This window comes from Poecile atricapillus, chromosome 26, assembly GCF_030490865.1.
Source record: "Poecile atricapillus isolate bPoeAtr1 chromosome 26, bPoeAtr1.hap1, whole genome shotgun sequence".
Taxonomy (NCBI): domain Eukaryota; kingdom Metazoa; phylum Chordata; class Aves; order Passeriformes; family Paridae; genus Poecile; species Poecile atricapillus.
Genome location: NC_081274.1, coordinates 5,928,230 through 5,946,504, shown reverse-complemented (window position 1 = coordinate 5,946,504; position 18,275 = coordinate 5,928,230). Strand labels below are relative to the sequence as shown.

The 18,275-nt window shown below is 46.7% G+C and overlaps 1 protein-coding gene, 1 long non-coding RNA gene and 1 pseudogene across 7 annotated transcripts in view; 1 reads left to right on the top strand and 2 right to left on the bottom strand.

Annotated features, from left to right (window-relative positions):
• The window catches only part of LOC131588644 (class I histocompatibility antigen, F10 alpha chain-like), a 196,718-nt pseudogene that overhangs the window by 35,680 nt on the left and 142,763 nt on the right, over window positions 1-18,275 (bottom strand).
• The window catches only part of LOC131588649 (uncharacterized), a 131,956-nt gene that overhangs the window by 24,467 nt on the left and 89,214 nt on the right, over window positions 1-18,275 (bottom strand). The window lies entirely within an intron of this gene.
• The window catches only part of LOC131588531 (serine/threonine-protein kinase PAK 3-like), a 37,038-nt gene that overhangs the window by 1,068 nt on the left and 17,695 nt on the right, over window positions 1-18,275 (top strand). For all 6 annotated transcript variants that reach the window (XR_009279602.1, XR_009279601.1, XR_009279603.1 and 3 more), the window contains exons 2-7: window positions 9,853-9,984; window positions 12,883-13,017; window positions 13,290-13,634; window positions 14,081-14,170; window positions 14,571-14,733; window positions 17,605-17,668. Coding sequence is in view for 3 of the 6 variants with exons in the window: in XM_058857428.1 (XP_058713411.1) it covers window positions 13,341-13,634; window positions 14,081-14,170; window positions 14,571-14,733; window positions 17,605-17,668 (611 nt within the window). In the remaining 3 variants the exon portion in view is untranslated. The remainder of the gene's footprint in view (window positions 1-9,852; window positions 9,985-12,882; window positions 13,018-13,289; window positions 13,635-14,080; window positions 14,171-14,570; window positions 14,734-17,604; window positions 17,669-18,275) is intronic.

Sequence of the window (18,275 nt, the reverse complement as noted above, 5' to 3'; positions counted from 1 at the left end):
CTGATAGCTACATCTTATCAACTGACCCACAGCTTGTTTATAAAGACAAGCTCATCATTCCTCTCAATCCCTCTTCTTTTAATTTTTGTCAGTAATTGTCTTTACAAACTTTAGTTATCATTGACTTAATTTCTTGTTCTTGGGTCCTTTTTGGCTTTGCAATTATTTGCAGGGGCATCACTCTCTGCCCTTTTATAGCTATTTCTGGGTCAGTAGGCACGGCTACTACCTGCATTCCTTTGATCACATGTTGAATGAGTTGTATTAAGCAAGGGATCATGCATGGTAAAAAGATTAGAGTTGCTACAACACATAAGAGGAAAAAAAAGCATTTGTTTGACTCATAGGCCACCAGGTAACCATGAAAACATGTCTCATCACTATATATTTTGATTCCTAACTGATTTCCTTGAACTTGTGGTAGCAGAAAGAACAATGGTCTAATATACCCCACATAACATATCCCTGACCAGTTTGGGGGTAGCCTGCGGTAAGCATTTTGGCCACAAATCCAGTAATGCCCCTTTAGAGCCCAGGTCTCATTACCGAAGGGACCTTTCCAATTTTCATCATCAACTGGTGGGTCAAAATACAGCTTGCTTCCAGGGCCTAGTGGTCCACCAACAATAGTTGCCTCACTATAAGAATCACAATATTTACATTTCCAAGCTCCTATATGAGGCTTCCACTTGCAATCACATCCCAGATCTGTTTTATTAGATCTGGACCAGAACTTACTGAAAAGGGTTCGAGTTCCATTCCGGTGTTGCCATTTCCACTGATAGTCTCGGACAACATGTGTCGGACTTGTGGAATTATCCCGGGGGCAGCTTAAAAATAAAGGGTCAGAAAAGTTATCTTTCTTCACTGCTTTACAGCCTTCAAAATCTTTTTGGTAATTATGGAAGGAACACCTTACCCAGCTACCATTAGTGAGCTTAACATGTGTTTGATTCCATCTGCCTTGATATCTGGAACAGTCATAAGGAGGGCAGTTGGGGGTCTAACAATCTAAACCCAAAGATAAAGTCCAGTCACAAATGCTCTTTCCCACATATGTGCTTCCTGTTCTGTTTAGGCAATAAATGCCTCTTTCAGAAGAATGAAGCTGCCATGGACTTCCTTCTTTGTCCCAAAATCCTGTTCCATTATGGACTTCACTCAGGGTGTTAACCCACCATTTAGGCTCGACTGGGCTGGCTACCCATGGCCAGCTTTCAGATCCCTCAGGCCCCCTGCAGACCTAACAGTTCCTAAGGTTAAAGGTCTTTGCTACTTGTTTTTCTAAAGTAAAAAAATTATTTTCCCACTTTAGACTCTAACTTAACTGAAAATATAAAGGTAAAATTATTAAGAGAAACATTCTAATAGTGTTATAATCTAATTTCTAATTTTCAATTTCACGTTGTCTTCTACACCACCTGTGGCAAGTGAAAGCACAGAAACAATTTAGTATAAAGAAAGCAATGACAGCATGGATTGGCTCCCAGTGTCTGGAGATTTGAGAGCAGGGATGCTCATACAGACTATTTCAGCAGTCAGTCTGTGGGTGGGCACTCAGGGCTTCCCCCGATGTCGACGCACTGGCTACTGCTCCAGTTCACTCCTGCGGAGTGTCAGTCGCGGCTTCCCATCCTTCTCCTCCAGCTGAGATGTCCAAATCTCTGGAGCTTTAGAGACCTTGACTCAAGTGTGATGTGTCCACCCGTGTTCAGCTGTCTTGACGGCTGTTTCTGTAGTCAGCAACACCTGGAAAGGTCCAGGCCACTTAGGCACCAGGGGTGCTTCTTTTCACTTCTTAACTAGGACCCAGTCTCCTGGTTGGATATTATGCACAGCAAAGTCCAAAGGCAGGGTCTGTGTCAGCTGAGCTTCCTGTCGAAGAGATTTCACAAGAGACAGTATCCTTTTAGATATACATCACTTATCTCTGACCCCGCCCCAGGCTGAGAATTACAAGGATAAGGAATTCCAAACATCAATTATCTCTCCATTCATCCTTTCAACCTGGCCTGAGCTTTGGGATGCCAGGGAGTGTGGAGGTTCCATTGTATCCTTAAAGCAGTCATTACTCTTTTAAGAATTTTTCCAGTAAAATCTTCTATTTGAGTCTATTGCTTCCACCATCTCATATCTTGGAATTATTTGTTCCAAAAATTCTTTAATAACTGTCCCTGTGGTTGCTGAAACAGCAGGGAAGGCTTCTGGCTATCCTGTTAATTGACATACTATTACCAAAAGATATTTAAATTTCTTCACCGGGGCATCTCAGTAAAATCTACTTGGCATCTTTGGAAGGGACTACAGCCCAAGGCCTCCCCACCCTGGCCAGTTTCTTTGTAACTTTGTTATTTGTCTTAGCACAAATCAAACAACCATCAACAGCTCGCTTTGCCAGAACAAAAAGACTCACAGCAATATACATTTTGAGGAAGGTTTTTGCTATCTCTCCAGAGCTCCAATGACTCCTTTCGTGGAGCTGTTTTAGCAGTTGTAAGGGTAAAGCTTTTGGTATCCACTGCTTACCATCTCTTTGCAAACCAATTACTTCCTTTTCCTTCTGCCCCACTCTCCACAACTATCTCAAGCTCCTTCAGTGAAAAAGACAACCTTTCTGGCAAGGGGGCAGCCACTGGGAGCAAGGGAAATATCCTAGAAACTTCCGGCAACAATGCAGCTTTTCGCTTTTTCATCAACCAGTCTGCTTCTCCTTGCCTCTTTTGAGCACCTTGCCTGGTGCCTTCTAATGTGCATCATTGCTACTTCTTTTGGCAAATTCACCATTTCTAACAGGCGGGAGATTAAATTCTCATGAGCTAACGTTTTTCTTCTGCAGGTTAATAAACCTCTCTCTTCCCACAGTTTCCCAAATGCGTGTATCACACCATATGCATACTTAGAATCAGTAAAAACATTTACTGTCTTGTCTCCGTATAACTCACAGGCTCTCACGAGTGCTCGGCTGTCTGAGCTGACCAGGTGGGCGGTAACCTCCCCCCTTCCTTTAATTGCTTTCCATTCACAACAGAGTACCCTGTAAACCGTCTTCCTTCTATTACCCTTGAAGACCCATCAATAAACACATCAATAATTCCCCTTCAGGCCATGGAATGTCTCGCAAATCATTCCTTGCCCTAGTCTGCAGATCTATTACTTGAATACAGTCATGGACTTTGCCTTGGCTCTCCTCCTCGGGGCCATTCAAACAGGAGGCTGGGTTCTCATATTGTAACAACCAAGAGCTGGTCATCGACTTAGAGGCTCTCTCAGTTAACAAAGCTTTAATCTGGTGTGAAACTTTAACAATTAGATAACCTCCCTTGTCAGCTTTCGGGCTTCAGCCACCATCAGAGCTGTGGCTGCACAGTTTTGCAAACAATAGGGCCAGCTTCTGGCTACTAGGTCTAACATTTTAGGAAGATAGTCAACAGGTCTCTGTGTTCTCCCATGCTCCTGAACTAAAATTTCTTTTGCATGACTTCTCCTCCTGTTCTCTTGATAACAGCAAATCATGCACATACTGCAACAACTTAACTTCGGAGGGTGGAGCAAACTCTCTTAACATTTTTCTTTTGTGAAATTTGCTCAAACAAAACAGGTGACTTTGTATAAACATGATTTAGTTCAGCAGCAAGTAATGCCACTGCTTCAAGCCAATTACATTACATTTCTCTATTTTTTAGTAACTAACTACTCTCCATCTCAATTTTTTTGCATGAAGTCTATCCTAGGCGTATGGAGGTGACTAACACATTAACTTCCATTAAGGAAACTCTAATATTTATAACATTTTATAACTTTTAACATTTAAAACTTTTATTAAGGAAAGAAACAAGATACTTTCCTTTAAAGTTTTCCCATAACTTCCACAGAGGAAGTGCATGACAAATACCCAGGCCTTCTATAGGACACTATTTTCACAAGGTTGTAGCTACAGAATTTGCTTTAAGGCTACAACAAACCACAGACTGGTGGGGGTGTTCCCCACAAGGTATGACCTGCAGCATTGGCTTCATAACTGAAATTTGCCAATTCTGGCTTTTTACAACAAAACATACAAAAAGCAGAGGGGTGTGGTCCCCTCCAAACTGGAGCCATTCTGCACAAAACTTCATGTAGACAAATTAATTAAATCTCCAAATTAATTTACTACAATTTTTAGAATTCTTTCAGAGAAAGATGTGTTCAAACTTCTGAGCCTACAGAAGAAACTACAGTTTTCACAACTCCTTTGAACGAAAAAATCTTTAGACAATTTTCCCCCTCGGGGATAAAAATTAAGGTGAATCGAGAGGTCTTTGTTTTTACTAAGACACACACCTCTCCTCAATCCAGACCCAGTTTAAAAGTTGACAACGGCTCTAGGTTGGTGGATATAATGAGAGCCTTTGACACTCTTAACAATCCATTTTTCTTATCTTCTGGACTTTCTCGACAATCCAGCAGTTTTTGGTTTTTTTGCAGACATTGCCGTTTTCAGTGTCCTACACCCTGAAGGCAGCACACTGATCCTTTCCCAACCGCTGCTTGGCTTGGGTCTCCCCTGCTCGGGAGAGAAAGCTTCTGCTACTTCCTTGTGCCCGATCCCGTCCCCTCTGTCCCGGGAGACCCCTTGGACCTTGCGGTTTTTCCCTCTTTGGCCTGAAAAAGGCCATCACCTTCGCCTTTCCTCCTTGTGCTCACTCTATTTACCACACACCAAATACTAGAGCCAGTCCCTGTCCTGCCACATTGTCCAAACAGCTCCTCCCTGCTCCAGTGCTCCCGGTGGGCACGGCCAGCAGCACCACAGGCGGCCAGGGCGTCCCGCAGCCTCAAAGGGCCGGCAGCTGCTGCTGCCCCTGCCCGGGGCCGGTGGGGTCAGGCACTGCCCAGTGCTGAGTCCCAGCAGCCTCACAGGCCCCCAGCCAGTGCTCCTGGTCCTGCAACTCTACTCCTGGTCCCTGCTTCAACCATATCTCTCCACACTCCTCATTAACCAATTCTGTTCCAGCACACCAACACAATCCATCCATCCCCTGTTGTCAAAGACTCTTTCTTGACTTCCCTTATTGTTCCCCCCCACCCCGGGAGTGGATTCTCAAGATTCCTTCTAGTTCCAGGGGGTGATATGATATGCTGCTCCCTTCCCCCTACACCACTGTTATTCTCAGGTGGAGCTATAGGAACAGCATTTCCCCGATCCCTTTGCCCTGGAAGGTGAGGATACAGGGACCTGCAGCTGGCCTTGGGTCAGCTGGTAACACCAGAGGACAAGATGGGGGAAGGTGCTGAAAAACATCCCAGTCTTTACCAGTTTCCTCTTCCCCCCCTTTTTCCTCTTCTTTTTTTTTTTTTTTTTTTTTCTTAACACACAGATTTCTCCTGTTGCTTGTTTAAACCATATCAATCCACATTTCAATCCATCTTTTCCAATTCTCCTCTAGATACCTTCACAGAACTCAACACAAATGAATTCTGTTTTCTAAGGTGGCCATATAGGTCTATTTGGCAACTTATACTCTGGCCATACATAATAACAATATTGTACCACCATCTCCATAGTTACCTCTGGGTGAATGCATAATCTGTCCCAAGATCTCAGCATTCTCCCCAAGGGACTCTCCGGGGGTATTGTGGGATCGTCATCCCTTTTGCCGAGACCACTTCCCGGCTGTACCCTTGCAACCCTCCCTGGGTGCCCTGTTTAGCCTGTGCTACCCTCCATGGGTGCCCTCCCAGGCTTGCCTGTGCTACCCTTCATGGGTGCCCTCCCAGGCTTGCTCCCCGAAGATGCCATTTTACTCACCGGTGAGATTTTCAGTGGTCCTTCCCTGTGGACTCTTCACGGACCCCCCTGGTCCGCCACTCATCTGTCTCCTGGACAGTCTCGGGAACCCAATCGATCACCCGGTGCCGGACGCCACCAAGGGGAGCTGATCACCAAAACTGGGTGAGGCGTGCCTTCAGCTCCGCTCGCTGCCCGCCGCCCCGGACGGTGGAAATATCCCGGACCGAGCCCCCAAAATTGTCAGCAAAATTAATCCACAAACACCAGAGGTTTATGTCCAAAAAGGAGACAGAGGAGTCCTTTTCCTTTATTCGAATAAAGGGAGAGGCCATGGGGCATTCCCCTGGGGTCTCTCAAATTTTTGGAGGGCGCAGCCTCCTTTTTATCCTAATTCCCGGCCGCTTGTCCCTTCTCTCTTTCCCCATAGGCTGAGGTACTTGAGAGGTACAGGCTTCCCGGAACGCCTGATACCTGCGATATCTTCCCCCCCTCAATACATAATCCCTTCTTTTATAGAATTCATAGTGTTCTTTTAGTGCCCCTTTGATCTTCTACTGGAATCCATCCCATTGTTTCTGTCGTCTCTCACTGATAGCTACATCTTATCAACTGACCCACAGCTTGTTTGTAAAGACAAGCCTGTCATTCCTCTCACTCCTGCAGCTGTTTGGGAAAGAGCCTCAAAGCACAGACTCTACTGGGAGCCATTGGTGCATTTCCTCCCTCCCAGCAGCAGCAGCTCCTGAGCCCTTCACGGGCTCCTGTCCCTTTGCAAACCCTTCAGCTCCCTTTGAACTCTCAGCAGTCACTAACATATGCATTTCTTTCATATTTAAACTGCATTTAAACTTCTCTTTTTCTCTCCTCTCTATCTTTTTAATCTCCTCTTTATCTCCTTTAATCTCGTCAGCACCAGTAGGATGGGGATGGAGTCTTGGGGTGGGTGTGGGATGAACTGAGGATCCAGCAGAGAAGGGCAAGGCAGAGGGGAGAGGACTCAGCCAACCCTTCTCCTGCTCTCTCCTTCCCCAGGCTCCAGCTAAAGCAAGTCAGACTGGAAAGGATCCCACAAATGCTGTGTTCTCCTCCCTCTGAGCTTGGCTGGGGATCCTCAACTTCAGCCTGGTGCAGTGGCTTAGATTTACTAATTTGAGTTTTTTGGCTAATGCACTAAATTGAAGAGGTTTATTATTACTTAATCACCTTTCACCTTTGCCAAGTTCTGCTGCACTGTGTCTGCTTTTTACCCAATACACTGCTAGCTCACGTACACACATGTGCTTCTTATGATAATATTTAGATTCATAGCTTATTCTATAAAATCACACAATTACACTTGAAAACTCTCCACCATCTCACTCAATGCAGTTTCTTATTTACTTATGGCATATTCTTACTTGCAGCTATAGGAACATAAGCTTATGATTTCTCGACTCAACATCTGTGAACCTTTAGCATTGCATGAACCCAAGCTTCTTCCAAGGCTGTAAATGAAACCCTTCAGTATCTGTGGAAGTTTCTGTCTTTCCATTTCCCACAGCCCACCAAAGGATTTGTGACATTTTGTGACAGAGGAGAACCTCCCAGGCAATTTTGTGTTTGCTGTAGGGAAGCTCAGGTTGCTCTGCATCAATTCCCAGAGCACCGCAGAGCATTGGCTTTGTGATGTCAGGGCATGGATGCCACATTGTCGTGGTGACATCCCAAGGTTGCCTTGGTGCACGGAAGGCCTCAGTGTCAGAGCAGCTCTTGGGCTTGCTCAGTGCAGGAGCATCCTCCTGCTTGAGGCGTTTGTCAGTGGGCAGCTGCACACTGACAGGAGCCTTGTTTGTTCTTGAGTTGAGCACAGTCTGCAAACTGGCACAGCAGTGCTACAATGATTGAGCAGCTCGCTGCTGCCGTTTGCACCCTTTATGGCATTGGCTATTCCGGCTATTACCTGACCAACCTGGCACGTAAGTAGAGGTTTTCCCTGGCTGGAACCTGAGCTGGCTTTTGTAGGTCTCCCTGCTCTTTCTTAGTGACCGGGTTGCTATTGAAACAGAAAGACCATGAGGATGCCACTGGTTTGGTAAAGCTCCTGTCAACACCTTCAGCAAAACACGGGGTGTCTGTAGCCAGGGGGCTGCGGGCAGCATTTGCAGGGGTTCTGTTCCCTCCACGGGAGAGCCTGTAGCAGCAGAGTCTGTCATTTCCTCACTTTGCTGGCTCAATGTCTTGGGGTGACTTTACTTTTAAGACAGCTCTGAGAGCTCGGGAAGTTGAAACTGCTGGAGGCTGATGGGAGTTTTTTCTCCTGACTAATTACTGGCCATTTGTGAGAATTGGCAGCAGTTTGAACTATTGAGAAGTGAGATCAACCTGTGAACACCACCTTAAGATGTGAGGCTGGGAATTTCTTGCTCTCTTTGGTTTCTGGCTTCTGAGGAGGTCACAGGGCTCTGTCTCGGCCTCCTCCCCCCCTCCAGGCTGGACAAGGCTGCAGAGGGCGGGGTGGGGGGAGAAACGGAGCCAGCCCGGCCTGACTTGGTTTGCAGTTTCTGCCACTGAACTGAAACCTGACACCATCAACATCTGCAGCTTTAGCAAGATTTTAACTCTTTTACTACCTGGATGAGACTTGCAGATTAATCCTTTGTTTCCAGAGAGAGAGAGGGAGTGATCAACCATCAACCCATCAAAGAGAGTGAAGAAAAAAAATAAATTTAGAGGGGGAAGAGAAATAAGGAGATGCTTTAATAAGATGAAATATTCTTCTGTTAAAGCTATGAAGATGGACAGTAGTGTTCTGAAAAAAACTCCTTTAATTCATGACTGAGTATATTGTGAGGAATGGAATGTTTCCAAGTGTGGATTTTGAGCAAATGATGGAGTAGTTGTGACACTGTGAGATGCTGGAACAGAGGGGGAGAAGTAATAGTTGAAGGTTTGTGGCTTTTAAGAAGCAAAAAGAAAACTTCTGTTTCCAGGAGGGCTCACAAAAACAGATAAAGAGAACTTCTGCCTTTGAATAACTCATCCTTAAAAATGACATCCCTAGACTCATGACCCATAACACACCTCAGAGTGATGTGAAATGGGAGGAGACCACTGATGGCAGATTTCCGGGCAGCTGGCATCAGAGAAATAGGAAGCTATGATGACAAATAGTTTTCTTGTGAAAAACTCCATAGATTAGCAGAAGAAGACTTCTGTTTCTCTACAAAGACTGATGAAAGACTCTAGGAGAAATTGGGACTGTTTTAAACACCAAAGTTCTAAAGTTTTTTGTCTCTATGTTTTCATGTAAACAAGGGAATGGCTGGAAGTTTTATTCTGGTTTCTTCTTCTTGTAGTTTTTGTTAATAAACTTTCTTTATTCCATTTAAGTTTTAAGCCTGTTTTGCTCTTGTTCTAATCCATATCTCACAGCAAGAAATAAGTAAGTTTTCTAGTGATTTCTTAGTTGCTGCTTTAAACCACAACAGTCAAGCAGGACACCTCTGAAAATGTAGACTGGGAGATCTTCTCAGATGCTGTTCTAAATAGGCCACGGTTCTCCCCAGTTTTCTCAAATAATTTGGTTCATTTTCCTTGCCCACTGCAGGTCATCTGACCTGTGTGTTCAGAGGTACCGATCCTGAGGTGAGTCAGAAAGGAACATTTGATGTTCCTGGTGTTTCAGAATTGTGGAGGGAACTGTGAGCTTGGCCTGTGGCAGTAGAGTGCAGAGGGCCAGCTGGTAGGCTGAAAGAAGATCCATTTCCATGTTTACAACAGCAATAGCAAAGGCATTGTTGGCTATTTCCTAATTTTCCATTGCAGAGCTTTAAAAGAACTCAAAGCTCAGATTTGCAGAGAGAACATTGCTTGCTGATAGTAGCCAGGGTGAACTCTCTAATTCAGAACTATTTGCAGTATGGCTGAATTAACCCATTTTAATTTAGTTGGAGAGACTTAGAATCCCATTGCTATCAAAGCTGATGATTTGTGCTTGGTAGAGCTGGTTGTAGAAATAGAGCTGAAGAGAAATAGAGCTGAAGAGAAATAAGGTTCTAAATGATAGGTAGCTGCCTGTCCCTAACTCCACCATCTGTCCACAGAGCCCAGAACCAAGAGCAGACTCTCCTGTGGCTCCCTCTGCTCCTGGAGAAGAGGCCAAAGAGGAGCAAAATGAGCAAAAGGAGCACGAGCCTCCAGCTGTGGTCACAGCCCAGCCTGACCATCCCCAGACAGTAAGTGCCAGTGCTGGGTGCTGCTGTCTTTAGTGCAAGGCAGAGCTGCAAGTTTCTGAGCAGCCAGCACTTGCTGTTGGTGGCTGAGGATGCTGCGTGCTGGAGTCCTGCCAGCACCCAGCCATTCCCCCATCCCGTGGCAGCTGGTAATTGGGCTTTGAGCCGTCGTGCTGAGGCCCCAAAGCGCTGCTGCCTGCGGGTGAGCAGCTGGCTGCTTGGCCCAGGGAAGCTCTGTCTCTTGGCTTCTGCCAAGCCATGGCCAAGGGCTCACACGGCATTTCTGGGGCTCACAGGGCTTGGTTTGTTTGCTTTCCCTTTTTGGAAACCTCTGGATGACTTGGAGAAATATTCTGCAGTTTCCTTGAGTAATTCTTCACTTCTGCAAAGTCTTTTAGGCCACCTGTCTTTTGGCTTTTGATAAGCTGCAAGATGATTGTGTTGTCCATGAAGCTGTGGCCGGCCATTCTTGTCCTGTGTGGCCAAAGAAACAAACTGCATAGTTCTGAACCCTTCTTCTGAGGCAAAATCCACAATTGGCAAGTTTCTGTTGATACGTTTTGTGGTGAAGTCTGCAGCTTTGGAAACTGCATTGGAGCCTAGTGTGGGGACAAAGCTGCAAGTCCTTGAGTGCTGTCTTGTGTTGCTAAGAACAGGAAAGGCATCTGGAAATGATAGCTGCAGTATTTTAAGTCAAATGTGCAACTGGGTGCCTGGGCAGCTGCCTGGGACCAAAGCAGCCAGGGGTGCAGCTCAACAGCAGCTGAAGCTGAGCCAGGCTGGGTTGTCTCAGGTGGCCAAGAAGGCCAAGGGCCTGCTGGCCTGTGTCAGCAATAGTGGGGCAGCAGGAGCAGGGCAGTGACCGTCCCCCTGTGCTGGGCACTGCTGTGGCCGCAGCGCCAGTGCTGTGTCCAGTTCTGGGCCCCTCTGATCAGAAAGTCATTGAGGGGCTGGAGCGTGTCCAGAGAAGGAGAAGGGCACTGGGGAAGGCTGTGGAGGACAAGTGCAATGAGGAGGTGCTGAGGGAGCTTTAGCCTGGAGAAAGGCAGGCTGATGAGGGACCAGCAGGCAGACTTCCATAAATCCCTACATGACCTTGCTCACCACAAGGGCTTTTTCCCTGCATCCAAGTACTTTTGACACTGGAGGAGGTGACATTTTCACCTTATCTTTGTTGCATTGTTGGTCTCCTAAGAGAAGAAAACCTGTTTCTTTTCTCTTTCTCCAGCAACCAAAGATGCTTTTTGCTCCAGATTTCCTGTCCTTTTCCAGCACTGGTTGAGATTGTGATAGACTTTTAGTTTGCAAGGTGGAAGTTCTGGAAGATGCAGTATTTTTGCATGGGAACATGTAATTTGGGGCAGGGATGTTGGTCCAGAAAGAGCTGTTCTGGTACCAGGCCAGACAGCAGGGCTTGCACATCTTTTTCAGGTTCACAGTGTTCATGTCTTTTTGGAAGCCCAAGGGATCAGTATGTGTTGTGTTTGGGAATTGAGCAGGAAATCAATGCCCTTGCATAGCAGCTGGTCCTCCAGAGATCAGAGAGGCTGGGAGGGGCTGGGATTCATTTCTGATTCCAGCCACTTCAGCACCGTCACCGTGGTTGAGTCCAAGAGAAGAACTTGTCTGAGCACAGATGCACAAAGACTGCAGTTCCCAGTGCAGTGCTCTGGCTCTGATCACATTCCATAAGGACCGACACGCTCCAGATTCCCCAGGAGTGCGGTTTATTGGAGCAACAGGAGAGCGAGTTCAGCATTGCTGCTGATCGGGGGACTGGCTACTAAGGGTTGATGTGTGTAGTGACAAAAAGTACAGGAAGAGAGTTTATAATAGTGAGATCTAGCTGTCTGTCTGTCTATCTATCCATCCATCTATCTATCTATCTATCTATCTATCTATCTATCTATCTATCTATCTATCTATCTATCCATGTAACTTTTACAAAATTGATTCTTCCCAGCTCTGGTCCAAAGCAATTGGGGGTGCAAATCTCACCTAAAGGCATCCCATTCAGGAGAAGAGAAGAGACATGTTCTGTTGACTGATCCTCAGCAGGCAGAGATGTTTCCCCCTTTAGAGATGGTTGTTTTTTTCCCCTCAGAGCTGTTTTCCTGCTGCTGCCTCTTCTGTCCCAACACTCCCGGTTTAACCTATAAATTTCTGCCTGTCCTAGTGAGGTGGGACAATTCCATGTTTTAGGTGGTTTTTGCTGACTTTGGTCATACATGCATTACATGACACATGGCTTCCTTCATTGGCATCCCTAAGGGTGTGTCAACTAATTTGTTGATGGGGCCTTTTGAGGATCTCTGTCACTGCCGCTCAGAATTCTCAGCTGACAAAAGAGGGAGGAGAAACACCTTGGTCCTCTTCCATATCCTGAGGTGGCCATAGGGGCTCTCTGACCTGCATCAGAGGATCAAATTGCAGACATCCTTGTCTCCTGAATGAGCAGGATTTCTAACAAGAGTGTAGATGTCAGAAGGGCAGGAGTGGCAGTGCAGGCCTGAAAAGAACATGAACTCCAGCAGTGTCTCTCCCAAGGGATGAGCTCACCCAGGAAGCCCCTGCAGAGCCAGGATGGAGCTGTGGGGCAGGGCTGGCTGTCAGTCACTATGGAGAGAAAAGCAGGACACAGCAGAAGGGGAGGGAGGCCCTTGAGAAATGCCCCACATTTCCTGTCAGCTGCCCAAGAGTCTGTTGGAGATTCAGTGCCAGATGGGCTCTGATTGCACTGCCAGGGTCACTTTGGAATCTGTGCTTCCCCACGGGCAGAGAACAAGGCAGGAGAGCAGCAGCACAGAGCTTTGGGAACGTGGGAGCCCATCAGTCTTTGAGTCTTGGCCCACAAATGTTGTATGAGAAGTTGAAGCCCATCTTCTCTTGCTTTCTCTGCAGGTCCTTCCAGAGAAAGAGCAGGAGCAGATTGTTTTATCAGGGGGGCCATGCCAGACTGAGGGAGAGCTGTTCCCAGCCCAAGAGCAGGAAGAGCAGCTGGGGCAGCAGGTGGAAGAGCCACTGGAGAATGGCCAGGTAAGCCTGACTCAGCAGGTGACAGAGTGAAGGGCAGGAAGAGGGGCATAAAACGCAGCTCTTGGGACTGAGCAGGCCACGAGTGCCAGAGGCCCTGAAAGCAAAGAGCCTCTGCAGTGATCAGCAGCAGGACAGGAGGTTACAGTGGAAGCAGAGGTGGGTAGGGAAGCAGAAAGAAGTGACTGAATGAGTGTGATTTTGAGGCTGAAACTGAGGAAGAAGCTGAGCCTGATGGCAGCTCCCAGGCACTTGCTCTCCATTTGTGTGTGCAGAACATCAAGGCAGAGCCCCAAGCAGAGCTGCCCGAAGCTCAGAGGGCCATCATGGCAGTGAAGAGGAGGCACGAGGAAGACAGGAGAAACATCCAGGAGGAGATGAATCTCCACTGGCAGAGAGGCAATCAAAAAAAGCAGGTGAGTGAAAGAGTGGCAGACACTCCACTCATGGAAATTTCTCTCTCTTGTTCTTCACAGACCTCTGATGGGAAGCTGCGGGCAGGGCTGCAGGAAACTGAGGCTAGGATCAGGGCAAGGAAGAAGAGGCTGGAGGAAGAAAGGAAAATCATCCAAGAGAAATTTCATCTCCTCGCTCAGAAGCAAGAGGCTCTAGAAAATCGAGTGAGTGAAAGAGCGATAGGCACAGCAGTCACTGCAGTCTGGTGCTTTCTGCCCTTCTTGCCTTTCCTCTGCAGAGCAGCAGGGGGGTGGGCTGATGCCTCTCAGTGCCATCCTGCTGTAGTGTCTATCCCAGCTGCTTTGAAAGACATTTCCTGCTGTGCTCAATCTCAGCTGCTGCCCTGGACAGTGGGACCAGTCATTTGCCCCTTTTGCCAGCACTCATCTCAAGGGATTCCTGCTGGCCTGCTCCTGTTCTCCTTGTTTCTTCAGGGCTTTTTGCAAGTGAACAGAGTCCCCCAGATAGATTTGGAATACAAGCTGCAAGCTGTCTGTATCCCTTGGTGAATCTGCTGCTGTCCTGCTCTTTCCCTTTGCTCACAGTCAATGAGCCTTGGCACACAGGGACAAGCTGTGGTCTCTGACTGCTTTGTTCTGTTTGACTTGAGGTGGACGTGTTGATATCTCACCTGGCAGCCTGCGAAGGCTTCCAGCAAATGCCTGGTGATGAAGAGCCCCAAGGTCGGCGGGAGGCACAGGTACTGTCCCAAGCACAAGTGCTGCAGGCTGAGCACCTTCTAAAGATGGTGCAGGAAAAGAGGACTGAGGGGGAGGAGCTCCAACATTAGAACAAGGAGCTGCAAATGTGTCTGCAGCCCTTGGAGGGGGAAAGGGATCCTTGGGAGGAAGTGGAATGGTCATTGTTGCAGTCATCCTTCAGAAAATCCAGGAAAATGGAATATGAAACTGGCCATGAACTTGATTAAAACCAACCTTGGGTTTTGACCATTTGTTTTCAGAAGCAGGCATCCAAAAAAATCCAGTTGATGAGCTTTGCATGTGGCTAACAGCAACTTCCTAAGGGCTTGCATTTGAAAAGGGAACTTGGGGTAATCTCGGCCAGCCAGCTTTCTGACACAAACTCCTTTCTTCTCTCAGATCTACACAGGCTCTTCCATTGAATCTGCTGCAGCAGCAGCATCTAAAGGAGCCTTTGTTCCCCAAGCTGAGCAGTGGAGCCCGGGCAGTTTCTCCATTTCCAGCAGTGACACATCTGCTGCTCAGCTACAGGAGAGCCAGGGAGACTTCCTGGAGCAACTGAGTACGTCTGGTGTATTTCTTGTCTGAGGGACAGTGTATTGTGTGCACGTGCCAGCAGAGCTGGAGCAAATGATCCTCCTCACTTTGGTGTCCCAGAGACATTTAGGACTCCCCACAGGAACTGCTGTGCTCTGAGGCAGCGAGAGAGCGCTCTGGGTGTTCCTGCTGCCTCTGAGGGCAGCTTGGACTGGCTCGGCTTTGCCTGGGATTCCCTTGCCACTAAAGGCAGAAGCAGGAATTGTTCTTGGATCAGCAGAAGGCTGTGGCCTAGCAAATTATCTATGCAAGTTCTGTGTGCTAGTGGCCAAACTGAACAGAATATTTGATTTTTAAATTCTCCTTAGACTCCAGACTTCCCACCAGTCATCAGAACCAAAAGACTTCAGAGATATTGATTGGTTTTGGGGTTTTGTCTTTTTGTTGTGGTTCCGTTTTTAGTTTTCAGTTTTGTCGTGGTTTTAAACCAGTAATTAACAAAAGGGGAAAAAAAAATTACTTATTTCTTGCTGTTAGATATGGATTAAAACAAGAGCAAACCAGGCATAAAACTTAAAAGGAATAAAGAAAGTTTATTGACAAACTACAATAATAAGAACACCAGAATAAACTTCCAGAAAAACCTTTTCATTTCTTACTGCTCACCATTCTTTTGTTCACATGACAACAGAGACAGAAACTTTAGAACTTTGATGTTTAAACAGTCTCAATTCTTTCTACAGTCTTTTCACCAGTCTCTGTAGAGAAACAGAAGTTCCTTTCTGCTAATTTATGAAGTTTCTCACAAAAAAACTATTGTTATAGTTTTCCGTTTCCCTGATATCAGCTGCCCAGAGCTGCTGTTATCAGAGCCCACCCCTCCCATTCCACATCACTCTGAAATGTGTTATGTGCCATGAGTTTAGGGATAGCATTTTTAAGGATAAGTTATTCAAAGGCAAAAAGTATTTTTCATCTGTTTTTGTGAGCTTCACTAGAAAACAGTTTTCTTATTGCCTCTCAAGGTTTCAAATCTCCCAGCACTTCACTATACCATAATTACTCTACTTTTTATTCAAATTTACACTTTGAACACTCTATTCTTCCCCATACTGCGTCATGAATTAAAGGAGTTCTTTTTAGGACTTCATTGTCCATCCCCATAGTTTTAACAGAAAGATATTTCAGCTTAATTAAAGCATCTTCTTAATTCTCTACCTTTCTTGAAGCTTCTTTTCTTTCTTGTCACTGGTAGTTTATAAAGTCTCTTTTCATGTTGATCACTCTCCTTTTCTCTCTCTAGATAAAAAGATTAATCCGCAAGTCTCGTCTGGATAAGAAAGAGTTAAAATCCTGCCCAAGCTTTTGTAGATGGTTTGGTGATCTCTGCTGAACAGGAGCTGGAGCTGTCTGCGATGAAAAGTTCCTCATAGCTGCTCTGGAGAGCGTGGTCACCGTCTCTGCTTGCAGCAGGCCCAGAGCCCCTCTCCTTCTTCACTTGACAGTTTTCTAGTGAATGTAGTTACAGCAAAACCTGCAGCCGAGCCTGGGGCAAGCCCCCCACAGGCCCCATCTCCCAGCCAGGAGACACGGCAGGCCCAGCGCGGCTCCCGCCTGGCCGCATGGCCTGGGCAGGGAACAGGAGGCCTGGAGCTCTGCCACCCTTCACAGTCACGAGACAAAGAGAACAAGAGAGCTCTGGTTTTACACTTTAAGGTGGGGTTCACAAGTTGATCCCCCTTTTTAATGGCTAAAACTGCTGTCAATTCTCTGCAATGACCGATAATTGGTCAGGAGAAAAGACTCTAGGCAGTCCCCAGCAACTTTAACTTTCTTAAAGGTAAAGAAACCCCATGACAAATTTCTATCCTTTTTTGGTTTTGGGTTTGGGGTTTTTTGGAAGAGTTTGTTTTTTATCCATCCTGAAAGAGCTGTTCTGCCCCATGTGTCTTACTGGTGTCATTTTTATGACTGATCTTATTGCCCCTACTACATCTACAAGGTTTTTATGAGAATGCTGTATTTTTGTCAGTGAGGACTCCTTTGCAAGAACATCAGGTGACAGCAGAAACAGAGAGCAAGAGATGTTTTCATTGGGCCCACAATGAAGAAACAGATACTTGTATAACAATCTGTAATTAATATCCTAGTGTTTTTTAATAAAGATGTTTCCAAGAGACACATCCACGTGGTGTGATCAGATAAAACAGCACTGCAGGCATTTCTCAGGAGCGAGCCTGCAGCCCCTCCGCTGTGTATTCCTCAGATCCATGGCACTTTTTCATACCTGATTCCCAGTCATTCCCATGACTCTTAGAATCCTACCTATTGGCCCAAGCCCTGCTCAGATCAGTCTCTGGGAAAACACATCAAGCCCTTTGTGATTCTGCAGCACAACCCATTTAATCTGCTTCTTGCCCATAACAGCTGCCAGTGCTGTGCTCTCAGAAAAGACCTTGTGGGGCTGAGAAAAGATCCCAGCTGATTTGGTGTCTACCTTCACCTGCTGGGACAAAAAAGGGCCTTGATCTGCACCTGGGTGTGTCTGATCTCTAAGGCAATGCTGTTGTGTCCTGAACGGGGGCCACAGCTTGTCAGGGGCTCAGGCTGGCTGTGTCTTCTTGCTGTTGCTTGTCAGTGCTCCTGCTTGGCCTTTGCCAGCCTTGTGCTGTGCCCTGCTGTGCTCTCTGCGCTTCATTTCCTTCCAAGGACTGGACAAAATCAGTCTCTCTGCTGGCCATTTGTACTGCACAACTGCCTGTCTTGTTGCTGCTGTGGTTGCTGCCCAGCTGACCACAGAGGGTTCAGAGCCCCAGACAGCGGGGCTGCCTTTGGGATCTCCTGCAAGTTGGGATCTCTGCCTGAAAGTGAGCATCTTGCATTTTGTTTCCCTCAGGGAGAATGGTGAACAAGGAAAATCCCATAACAAAATACATTGAACTGGAAAGTCTTGGCAGCGGGTGAGTCCAACCACAGTTACTTCTACACAGCCATGGGCCAGGTGTTTCGCTGGTGGAATATCCATCAAGTGGGAAGTCAGACAAGTTGTCCACATATTTAGACACCGGGCTTAGTCTGCCCCATCTCTCAGTACTGGCCAGAATTTGTCAAGTGTGCTCAGAAGGCATTGTCAAAGACATGTCCATGCTGCCAAGGTCTTGCCTGCAGCAAGGAACAGAACCTGGTAAATCTGCTTGTCTCTCAAGTGTGGGACAGCTCAGGGTTCATTTCCTTCACATTTTTGGATGTCTCCAAATCATCTGGCCACACTAATGAAAGGTGAAGAATCTTGCTTGCCTGAAAGCACAACCTATCCCCAATGAGAGCTGTCAGATAACAGTTCTCAGGAACATTTCTTTCCAAGAGTTTGCTAAAGGAAATACTCCGTGCTCAGGATTAGAATTGCACAGTTTAGAAGCTGATACCTGAGATGAAGGAATAAGCTGCCTTTTGGAGCTGAGGCAGTAAAGCCCAGCGCTTCAGGAACAGGCCCAGTGCCCATGCACTTGAGAGGAAAATGCATCATCTGCCTTCTGGCAGACCCCTCCTGCAACCTGCAGCTTTTAG